General features: G+C 33.3%; 1 protein-coding gene across 1 annotated transcript; it reads left to right on the top strand.

Annotated features, from left to right (window-relative positions):
* Positions 1-255: 255 nt before the first annotated feature.
* Positions 256-12,068, top strand: LOC143603329 (cellulose synthase-like protein G3). Its single transcript, XM_077080154.1, has 6 exons — positions 256-875; positions 4,844-4,996; positions 8,918-9,043; positions 10,017-10,460; positions 11,110-11,457; positions 11,526-12,068. Exons 1-6 carry the CDS (start codon positions 297-299, stop codon positions 12,066-12,068), a joined length of 2,193 nt encoding a protein of 730 aa, XP_076936269.1. The 5' UTR covers positions 256-296.
* Positions 12,069-12,591: the final 523 nt, after the last annotated feature.

Here is a 12,591-nt window from a genome sequence, read left to right as displayed (position 1 = left end):
GCTTAGATTTGACTTATTCTTAATTTTACATTCACTGTAACTTATATTTGAGTTCAACATATATACTACAAGAGTCAACAACTAACTCGTCAAACCCAAGTCGCCAATATAACTACAAATGGAGATAATAAATGTAAAATATTGTATAATTTATATAATTTTTAATAAAGTCTGATACATGTAAATACGAATATCCGATTTTTTTTATTATTTATTATTTTATATTATTATATTTTTTTGCTATGAACTTTATAAATAGTCTTGAAGACAACGAATTAATAATAGAATCTCTAAACATGGGTACACTTCTTCACACATACAAACACATGCCATGCATAACCTTTAATCGTGTCTTTGCATTTATATACACTTGGGCCATCCTCGCCCTAATCTACCACCACCTCCTCACCCTCCACCATTCCACCACTGTCATCTCCGTCGTCACCACCACCTCCCTCCTGATCTCCGACCTCATACTCGCCTTCGCGTGGGCCGCCACCAATTCGGTCCGCATCCGTCCCATTCTCCGAAAAGCCTACCCCGAAAACCTAGAAAAAGTTATCAAACCAAAAGATTTTCCACACATAGACATATTCATATGCACCGCGGATCCCTATAAAGAGCCGCCTATGAATGTTGTTAACACCGCGTTGTCGCTTTTGTCTTATGACTATCCACCCGAGAAGCTTTCGGTGTATGTTTCGGACGATGGTGGCTCCGAGCTTACGCTTTTTGCTTTCATGGAGGCTGCAAAGTTTGCAAAGATTTGGCTTCCGTTTTGTAGGGAAAATAATATTATGGATAGATGCCCGGAAGTGTATTTTAGCTCCAATTATCATGGAAGTGTTGAGCTTGAGATATTAGAGGAGATTAAGGTAACTCTTTTTTAACTAATTTCAAGATAAGTTGACGTTCTGGTCTAATAGCCGGCTGGTGATGGTCAAGGCTCGAGACCTTACAGACCTTACTCAATGGAGGTTTTCCCATAATAGTGGGTTTCCTCTAGATGTTTATGGGTAAGTCATGTCATCCCATCTTAAAAAGACCTATTTGGGTATTGATGGTTGCTTCAAACGCTGCTAAAAAAACTTAAGAATGTAATTCATATTTTTAATATGAGTAAAGTGTCATTTTCGTCCTTGTGGTTTGACAAATAATGCCGAATTTAGTCTAAAAAGTTTATTTTTTGCATATGGACCCTCCACGTTTCCCAATTCTTACCAATTACATCCAAATCACTAACCCCGTTAAATTTAACGTTAAGTCAGGGGTAGACATGTCTTTTCACCATTATAATACTTATATTATTGAACTGCGGTTTTCTTCCCTCTAGTTTGTCCAAATCTGCAGTTTTAGTCCAGTAGTTTCAAATTTGCAGTTTTCTTCCTTATGGTTTTATTTCACTTGCAGTTAAACCCGAATTCCCTAATATCGTTAAGTCTGGTCGTTAAACCCATCACTAGTGTGCCCTTCACGTGAGGGGCGGTTTTGTTCCTTGTTTTTTTCCCTTTCCCCCAAATACACCCCAGCCCCTCACATGAGGGGGACTTGCGAATTAGGACTTTAGTTTATTTAGGGAGAGAAACGACAAAACTGGTCGTCACGTGAGGGGCACATAAATGGGTTAACGACCAAAACTAACGAGGTTAATAAATTCGAGTTTAATTGCAAGTGAAATAAAACTACACGTACGAAAATTGAAACAATTAGACTAAAACCGTAGATTTGGACAAACCACGAGGACGCAAACCACAGTTCTCTAAAATAAGTATTATAATAAACAAAAAGTGAAAAGACATGTCTACCCATGACTTAACGATTAAATTTAACAGAGTTATTGATTTGGATGTAATTGACAATAACTGGGAAACATGGAGGGTCCATATGCAAAAAATAAACTTTTTAGACTAAATTTACATTATTTGTCAAACCACAAGAACAAATATGGCACTTTACTCTTTCAATATATTTGAATTTCAACAAAGCAAATTAAAATTATAACTTTACCAACATAGCGTGTATTGTTTCACTTACAAATTTCAGCAAACAAACTCAAATAAATAAGTTTGTATTTACTTAAAAAAGCGAATGCAGAGTTATTTATTAATTGAAAAAAAAAACGGGAAAAGCAATAATGCTATTAAATATATATAGTAACTAGTTTGAGGCTCGTACATTATACGGGTAATTGATAAAAAATTTAAATTTTAACCATTAAATGAAATACAGTCAACATCATATACTATTAATACAATTACAATTTACATTAAAATTGCATAACTAAGATTACACAAATATGATACAAATAAGTAAAAACCTTCTTGTATACTATATTTGTGATTGTATTGGTCGGTATACATTGTTTATCAAAAATCAAAATCTTTAGTACATGTCTACTTGTAACTCCATTCATTGTGTCGATTTTCTTATCTCCAACAGGTCAAACAAGTAAAATAGATAAAAGAGTTAACTACGGCTTTAGTCCACGCGTTTCAGTCAAAATAACAATTTTAGTAAAGTAGTTATAATTTGACTTTTTTTCGGTCACTGGTTTCAGTTTTGGCTTTACTAACCCACAAACTACTAAACAGAAGGGCATTCTAGTATTTCGTATGACAAGTAAGGTTCTTCAAGTACATACCAACCCTGGATAAATGATAATGTATCCATAAAACTAACAAAAAAATTCATACACATAAAATATCATACCTTTTAATTAATTAATATGATATCATTTGATATTATCTGCTCATGTTTATCCAAAAATCATGATTATCCCCAAAAACTAGGTTACCTAAACTGTGATGAGATAATCATCCTTAGAATCTTTAGAATTTGAAATTGATTGATCATGATAAATTTGTTGTCATTAATATTCTGTGTATGAAAAATTTTTAATTGATCGATTTTATATTTTACGATTAACAGTTGTATAATCAAGCAGCATATAAAACCAAAATTAAAATATAACAATATGATTTGTTTCCTTTCATATGAATGTAATTTGCAGAAGAATGAAAAAAGACATACTAACCTTAAAACATATTCAAATAACAGTGATTATTCTAAGTTAGCAGAATATTAGAAGATTTAAAGTTTCATATAGCGAATGTAGTGATTCTTATTTATAATACTTGAAGTATTGGATTAGAAATGTTTAGATTTTGAATACTAATCTCATGTTATTAGTTAATATTAAGGGAAGTTGTTGGAATATTTAACTAATCGATATATATATATTTTAACAATTTATAGAAGAAAAAAAAAAGAAGCAAAACTTTCGGATTTTATGGAAATATGGTAAATGACTTTGAACCGGATTAACTATTTTTTTTATATAATAATGTGAAAATGGAATATTCTTGAAATATAATGAGAATCATGATTAAGTTACAAATAATAAGAAATAAAAATAATATATATTTCAGTTAAGTTACATCATAACTTTGATGTGAATCTTAGTGAAATTTTATAAATTTTAATAATAAATGTTACAACTTTAATTCTTTTTTAAAAAAAATTGTGTATAACTTTATTGTTTTGAATATAAACCATAATCAACACTTTAATTTTGTACTAATCGACGGGTAAAACTAACATAACCCCAGTTCGTTGCATTTGTATAAAAATAAAATTAATAAGTTGATATAATATTGAAATTATGTAAGTAACTAATGAAACCGATATTCTAGGTTTCAATATCCTAAGTGATTTTTGTAAAACGAAAATAGTGGAATGAGATTGAAACAAATTTTTGGTTTAACGTTTTGAATGTTTTAATTAGGTAATTTGTCTTATAAGACATATTTAATTTAATATATTTATATGTATATAAAATTATAAGTCAAGCCAAAATATATATATTTCTGAAGCATTTTAGTCTGAGTTATAAAAGGAAATATAAAAAACTAAATATTGATCTTCTTATTGTTAAAACCCTTTATACTACACAAAAAGGTCATATATAAATGACAAATAGTTCATATAATAAATCGTTATACATATGGATTATACTTATAATGTTCAAAGTATATATAATTGGTATTTCCATGTTTTTAATATTTATACAAAATGTTTGAAGAAAATTAAGACAAATACACATCTTACTAAGTTCAAATGCATATGAAAAAATTTTAAATTCAAATTTGAAACCAATCTTATATAAAAAACTATGCATTGTTGCTCGAATCCCAGTTTAAAAACAACTTGTAGTTTTCATACAAATCCAAATTCTTCGACAATGATGCACCTTTATTTTTATTAAATTGCAATTATCTGTGACTTTAAAGTTTTATTCTAACAGGCCTACGACTAAAATTTTGATATTTCCTTATTTTCTTATTTTACAATAAATGTTAATGAATGAATCGTTTATGATTTACATTTAGTATAAAATGAATTCATATATTGAAATGAATTAAAAGATAATTACCATATATTAAAATAAGTTTAAAAAAGGTGAGTATGGTTAATATATTAATAAGCGGTAAAAATAAGTAGTCTTGTATTAAAATAGATAGATTCACAAGAAAAGCAGAAAACAACCATATTAATTAAGTAAAGAAGATCAATGATCAAAGTAAACGAGGGCTTACAAAATTGTGATAATTGTGACGTTTAATTACTTATCTATTATACATAGATATGCGATCGTTTATAATAAAGACGAGGTAGGTCAACCGAAGCTCACACACAATAATTTTAAGCTTCAAAATATTAATCAGAAAAATAGAAAGTATTTAAATAATACAAATATAAAAAAAAATAAAATAACAAACCAGAGATTACTAACATACATTTTCAGTTAAAAAAAATTAACATACATTTTTTTTTATCATTGTAGATGATGTATGAGAGCATGAAAATAAGAGTTGAGAATGTTGTAGAAAGAGTTGAAGTCTGCCACCACTACATTACCGATGAATCACAACATCAAGCTTTCAACAAGTTCCGAAAACCAGGATTTACTCGCGCAAATCATCCAACTATTATTCAGGTATAAGAAGGTTTAAAATCTAAATACTATTCTTAACGTTAAAACTCCGATATTTTTCACTTAAACATGTCTATTCAACTATCGCTTCAGTTTTTTACTCGTATTTTTCCCAAACTCATTTTACTTTAACATTATCATACTCATTATTTCCATAAACGCTCAATGTTTTATAGCCTCACAAATAAAAATGCTTTTATACTAATGGGGCCTACCATAAACCACATGATGATCGTCCTTTTAGTGATGTGCGACTAGTTTGAGAAATCTTTTGTATTCTTCATGCAAATGGGGCTGCCACGTTGGATGTATAAGAAGAAAAACACATGGTTTGTGGTCCTATGGAAGGTCTCATGGGCGGTCTTGAGGTATGCGAGCCGCACCCTCGATCGAGGCATCATTTTTTGGGTGCAAATATTTTATATATATATATATATAATAATTTTTATGCATTATAATTGGATTTTGATAACACTTCAAATTATCGGGCCAAAAAGGTTGTTTATTCATAATTTGTTGGTGCATTTTGTGACCTTCGCTATGCAATTCTGACCAGGGGAGACGAAGTGGCGAAGTTAGAACAACTTCGCCTACAGGCCCAAGCCCAAGCCCGCGAAGTTGGTTATCTATATATATGTGTGTCTTGTTTAGGGTTTAGTAATCCAGAAAGTTAGAGTGTTTTGTGTTACAGTTCAATTGTCTAGAGAGAAACAGAGAGGGAGAGTCGTGTGGGATGACCCGAGGTAGAGCTCACCTCGGGTCGACCGTGTCTTTGTTTATGTTCGGTATGTAACGTGTTATGGTTATTATATAAAAGATCTGCAGATTCGTTTATCCCGGTCGTGTGTTTGTTCGTGTATTTGTTTGTGTGTAATCGTGTTCTTCGTCTTCTACACCATTAAACGAGTCTAGGAGGATTCCGCACTCCTAGACCTCGTGCGGATCTCGTATCGATCAGCGATGCCCCGGGGGGACTTACAAGTGGTATCAGAGCCTTAGGCTCTTATGCTATGGTTCGAGATCTGCGTTTTGGTGTTTCTGGCACGTTTCTGATGCGTTTTTGGCCGAACAGTCGCCGTAGGCGAAGTTATTGGGTTCAGGCGAAGTTGTCGCTTAAATTTTAGGGTTTAGGCGAAGTTAGCAGCCAGGCGAAGTTATAGCCAAGCGAAGTTAATGAGGGGCGAAGTTGACTTTTAGGCGAAGTTATAGCCAGGCGAAGTTATAGCCAGGCGAAGTTAATGAGGGGCGAAGTTGACTTTTAGGAGAAGTTGACTTTTAGGCGAAATTGACTTTCAGGCGAAGTTAAAAAAAATTGTTTGGAGTTTTCGTCTGTATGGTCAGGTGTACACGATTATTGTGAGACCGAAAGTGTTGTTCCGACAACGAGTAAAACTTGGTATCTCTTGGTCTTATGTGTGAACAAATACGGGTCAACTCTGGATATGGAGTTGAAGTTGTGAATGAGATATTGATTGAAACTGGATATTGACACATATTTGGGTGTGTGTGGGCAAAGAAATTGTTGTTGTTCGAGGTTGACCAACTGAAAAAAGTCAAATCGAACTGAAGGTTTTCGTCATTACTGGATTGCGGTCAGAGCATATTATTTATGTTATTTTCAAGGCGTTCGAGAATTGAACCCTGTTACGATTTTGAAACCAGTTGGATTTAATCGGGAATTAATTTGTTTATGTTCTTGATCGTTATCCATGGTGATTGAAGATGCTTCGGATTAATTAATGGTCATGTGTGTTAGATTCTGTCAAGGTGGTTTTGTGATGAAATTGATCACTTGATGTTGAGTAGTTGAAGATTGAACCCTTATCTTACTATACAATTCCGACGTGATGGTGAAGTTGTGGAGGGAGCCCAACTTCACGTGTTGGTGAAGTTTGAACAACTTCACGTGTTGGTGAAGTTAGAAGAACTTCACATGATTGGTTGAGATGATCAATTAGGCACGGGGATGCATGCATGTCAAAGACCTCAATCGATATAGTCGAAGAAGCTTACACTGAAGGGAAGATCTGATATGGAAGACGTAGGGTGATTGGTAGATTTGTGGAGTTACAAGACAGTTTCAGACACGGCTGGTTGAAGGCAGGATGGATGTTGCATGTATATGTGAAGTTCAAGTTTGAAGATCACAGTGCAATCGAGTCCTACAAGAAGAAGCAAACCCAAGATCATCAGTTAAGAGGGAGTCTGTTGGTGCATGCTTTGTAACAGATGATCTTTTGTGTTTGTTAGAATTGAGAGAAACAGAGAGGGAGAGTCGTGTGGGACGACCCGAGGTAGAGCTCACATCGGGTCGACCGTGTCTTTGTTTATGTTCGGTATGTAACGTGTTATGGTTATTATATAAAAGATCTGCAGATTCGTTTATCCCGGTCGTGTGTTTGTTCGTGTGTTTGTTTGTGTGTAATCGTGTTCTTCGTCTTCTACACCATTAAACGAGTCTAGGAGGATTCCGCACTCCTAGACCTCGTGCGGATCTCGTATCGATCAGCGACGCCCCGGGGGGACTTACATAATCCATTAGATAAAATTTTGGTTATTAGATTATATATTTCGTTACTCGTTAAAGCTTACGGCCTTTTTATTTCGGTTAAACCTAGGTATATAAATTCTTGGAGATGACCCTGGAAGGTCTAGTTCAAGTAGGCGATTAAAAGAAATAAATTTTTTAAACGTCTAGATATTACACTTTGTATGAATTGAACTCTTATCTTTATTCTAAACTCTAACCATCTGACCACCCCCAAACACCAAAGCGGTAATGGTTGACAGATGAAATTGTATATTTCGTAGAAAAATTAATGTTTTAAAATTTTATTAACATTAAACATTTGCATTGGTTTGTTTTAACTTTTAAGTGAAATTTTGTAAATATTAAAAATCTAATGTTTCTTATCTATACTATATATAAAGTATGAGTGGGGGACCTCTTAATTTTTAAGAGGTACCAAACTTGTTGCTATTAGTACAAACTACAATGCATACAATTAAGACATTTTAAGGACAATTTTATCTTTTAGCAAAAGTAAAATCATGTTACAGTTGATTTTAAAGTTATACAAAATTAACTACAAGTTTGGTCCTTTAACTTTAGACACATTTTGTTAACTTATATAATAGTTACATTTATACCCCTTATTTTAAACCAACTACCCCGACGACGTTTAAATGTTTATAACTTTTTCACACGCTAATATTTTTTTAAAACATTATACCATAAAAACGAGTATTTTATTATCTTTAATTTGAGTATGATATTGCTATACTTTTTCTATCTTAAAACTTAACGTGTTACGTGATTACCATTAAAGACCGCAAACGAATCGGGTGGGTTCGGGTCATGGGTCGTTGGAATGAGTCAATACAAAAAGGTTAATTTGATTTGGGTCGGGACGGGTTTGGGTTGAAAGGGGTCAAGTCATAACGAATTTCGGGTTAGAACAATGTCAAACGGAACTGGTTGCGGGTCAAGACGAGTTCAATGCAGCGTTAAGTGCGCACCGACATCTGATTGCACGCGTACAATCGTTGTGTGACGTGCTTACTAATACCGGTTAAGATTCCAATGCCGCAATACGAACATACTATCATCAGCTTACGCGCATACTATTGTGAAGTCACGCACATACAGAAACGATAACGCCGATTACGCATCCGATGACATGTTTGCATGCATACCGCGCCGCATCGCGCGGGCATGTAGCTAGTTTAAAAAAATTAACAGTATACTTTTAATAGTTCAGTTATGGTGTTGTCAGTTGTCACATACATTACTATTACCATTTTTGATTAAAAAAAAAGTTAATGGTTTGGTGTCTAATTTTTGATAAATATAATCAATCTGAATTTGAACATGTGGTGTCTAATATTTTGAATAATTTTAATTTAATATTTGGAGATATATAGGTATTGATAGAGGGTGCAAAAGAAGAGGACAATAAAGGGCAGTTGATGCCAAATCTTGTGTACTTGTCACGAGAAAAAATCCAAAAATCCCGACACAATTTTAAAGCAGGCGCTCTCAATTGTTTGGTAAGTGGTAACACTCCAAAACCTTCTTAGTCTCTTTACATGTTCTATACTTCTATGAACCATAATATTTCTTAATAGACTAGAATGGAACATCAAACTTTTAAGCTTTTAACTTTGATTATATTTTATATTTAAACTTTTGTTACAAAACTTGTAAATTTTTAACTTTGGACACATTTTATCGTAAATTTTTTAATGAGCCGAACCGTGATATCAACCAAGTTCTTGTTGCGTACTAGTTCTAGCATGCGGTAGCTTGGAATATGTAATACATTTAACATGTTCTACCGCTACATGCGAGTGAAAATACTTGTTATTACCTTTTTTTGAAAATCAAAATTCTACTTTTATTTTACACTTGAAAAGATTTGAATCCAGAACCACACATTTATAAAAGGGACACCATATAGACGTCATGAGTACTTGTTATTATCTATAAATATAACCAAGTATTAGATGATAATAATAATAATAATAATAACAACAACAACGACATGCTTTATTAAGGAAAAAACATACGGAACCAAATAAAAAGGTTGCCCATATATCGCCATAAACTATAAACCAAACTTATTTACATAGCCTTAAATATTTTAATAATACTCGGTTTTGAATTTTCAAAGCAATATATCCCGACCGATACCAATAGATATGTAATCAAGTTGATAACACCAATGAAAAAAGTTCACAGGTCTACCACTCTAACTAATAGCTAACATGTTATAAATACTAAAATTTGTTTACATATGTTTTTATAGAAAAAAAAAATAGTTTCAGACCTATTTTTATAATTATATGTATTTTTAAAATCATTTTATTAATTTCCTAATTATTTTCGATGATTAACAAAGTTTTTATATTTTTATTAAACTGATAAAATACTAGACCAATTAAAAAAATAAATCAATGAATGGTAAGAGTTATATCTATAAAAGTATAAGTTACTAATTACAGTTATTATTTTTTATTGAAGCTCCGGGTATCAAGTGTCATGACCAATGCCCCTATAGTTCTTACTCAAGATTGTGACATGTACTCAAATGATCCTCAAACACCTAAGATGGCATTGTGTTATATCTCTGACCCACTAGCTCAACCCAATTTAGGATATGTCCAGTTCCCTCAACGCTATCATGGCATCAACAAAAACGATATTTATGGTGGTGAGTTCTTGCGTTTATTTATTGCCAACCCGGTTGGGGGTAATGGTTTACAAGACCCTCATTATGTTGGGACCGGATGCTTTTTCCTTCGTCGTGCTTTCTTTGGTGGCCCCACGTCAGTGGTCCCGCCAGAAATACAAGAACTGAGACCCGACCATGTAGTGGAAAAGCCAATTACCGCACAACCGATTATCGACTTAGCACATCATGTGGCTAGGTGCGACTATGAAAACAACACCAAGTGGGGATTCCAAGTAAGGCCATCCTATATATCTCAAACATGACTTTGTCACTTACATACTTTTTTTTGGTAATGTAACTCACAAATAATGTGATTATGTGAAGTCAATGATGGGGATGGTAATGGGTCGATTTTGGGACTATTCCTAAAACGATAACCAGTTAACGACCGCCCATCAGGTATTTGTCTGGTAATTACTTGTCGGGTATCGGGCAAAACTGTCAAGTATCTAAGTCAATTACATTAGGTAAGTAATAATTAATCAACTACTAAATATGATTACCATAAAATAATGCCAACTAATCAATTACAACAAATACTTGTTATAAACAAGTTTTGACGAAAAAGTAATGCTCGAAGTTTCATATGATACATCTAATTCTGCCAAAATATACATAAAAATAACCAAAAAAATAAATATGTCAAGTTACTCGAATATATAATCAGGTAAATGAAGTTATGTTATTAGGTAATCGGGCGTATTCCAAATCTCATACATGTCCTAAACCCGCGAGAAATTTCGAAAGTGATCTTAAACCCATCACATGACCTAATGGGACGGGTGTTACATGCCCCAAATGTTTTGGTTTTCCCATAAAGTTTGGGTTTTATTGTCATCCCTAATCAAGGATGATGATAGTTATTTGAAATTAGTTATGTAGTTAGGATTTAGGTACGGGTCACTTGTAGAGGACTATTTTACCGGATATAAAATGCATTGTGAAGGATGGGAGTCTATCTTTTGCCACCCAAGTAGGCCAGCATTTTTGGGTGATGTTCCAATCACTTTTATTGATGCCGTTAGTCAAACTAAGAGATGGGCTATTGGGCTTCTTGAGGTATTCTTCTCAAAGCATATGCCATTGATTTTTGGAACCCAGTACATGGGCTTTCTTACGGGCTTATGCTATGCCCACAATACTTTTTGGCCCATTTGGTCACTTCCCATCACAATATACTCTTTCATCCCTCAAATTGCATTTTTGAATGGAGTATGCATCTTCCCAAAGGTATCATCCTTTATCAAATCTTAATACCATTGAACATAGTTGAGTTCTTTAACTTTTGCTGATTGTAGGTGACGGATCCGTGGTTTTTGTTGTATGTTTTCCTATTTCTTGGAGCATACATGCAAGATTGTTATGATTTCGTTATATTTGGTAGCACCTATAAGAGATGGTGGAATGATCAAAGGATGTGGCTTATAAAGGGACTCTCACCATTCTTATTTGCATTTGTTGAGTACACCATCAAACATTTAGGGATAGCTACACAAGGGTTCAATGTGACAAGCAAAGTGCAAGATGATGAACAAAGCAAGCGATATGAGCAAGGTCTTATGGAGTTTGGGGTTCACTCTCCAATGTTTGTTCCTTTTACAACTGCATCGATCGTCAACCTATTTGCATTAATTATCGGGATTATACGGATGTTGACACTTTGGAGTTTTAAAACATCGTTTATGCAGTTGTTTATCGCGGGTTTTGGAGTATTGAATAGTTGGCCGATTTACGAAGCCATGGTAATAAGGAGCGATAAAGGACAGATGGCCACAAAGACCATTGTTATATCGTTTTGTTGGGCATTTGTTTTGTGTGGTGCAACTTCTCTCATACTATAATTCTATAATTCTAAGTCGTGGAATTAGCCAGAGTTGTGTGAATTGTGAAATATGTTATGTGCACCATTGTACAGTTATCCCAGTTGTTGGGATAATTGTAGATGCTTATTTTCAAGCATAAGATAAGCCACACGTTTAGTATGTTCCATATATGAGAATTGTTATGGTTGAAATGTTTGTGTAAACCTTGATTCACCGAGTTTCACAATAATGTGTCGTATTAGATATATTTTTCATGAAATGTTATTTTTTTATTTTTTTAAAGTATCAAATACCAATTAAATAATCGTTGCTTATATTGCCATTTTGCATGTGTGGTAATTACGCTTCCAACACTTACTGTGTTCCCAAGTTCATTTAACGAAAGAATGAAAATGAAAGGAAAGGAAAGTTCTACTCTTTTCTTTTCCTTTCTCTTTCACTTTCTTTCCAATTTGGAAAGAAACATTTTCTTTCCATTTTACTCTTTAAACATCCTCTTTTCTTTTCCTTTTTTTCCTTTAATGAATCTCTGGAACACCCT

The sequence above is a fragment of the Bidens hawaiensis genome, unplaced genomic scaffold, assembly GCF_021521415.1.
Source record: "Bidens hawaiensis isolate Kalapana, Puna unplaced genomic scaffold, B.hawaiensis_p1.1 tig00001961_1, whole genome shotgun sequence".
Classification (NCBI taxonomy): Eukaryota; Viridiplantae; Streptophyta; class Magnoliopsida; order Asterales; family Asteraceae; genus Bidens; species Bidens hawaiensis.
The sequence above is the reverse complement of the archived record's forward strand: the minus strand, read 5'-3'. Positions and strand labels throughout refer to the sequence as shown.

What these genes read in the sequence shown, in the direction of transcription:
- LOC143603329 (XM_077080154.1), top strand. Translation starts at nt 297, where the DNA reads ATGGGTACACTTCTTCACACATACAAACACATGCCATGCATAACCTTT. An exon ending in AGATATTAGAGGAGATTAAG is followed by an intron (nt 876 to 4,843) that starts GTAACTCTTTTT and finishes TTATCATTGTAG; the next exon opens with ATGATGTATGAGAGCATGAA. An exon ending in ACACCAAGTGGGGATTCCAA is followed by an intron (nt 10,461 to 11,109) that starts GTAAGGCCATCC and finishes TTAGTTATGTAG; the next exon opens with TTAGGATTTAGGTACGGGTC.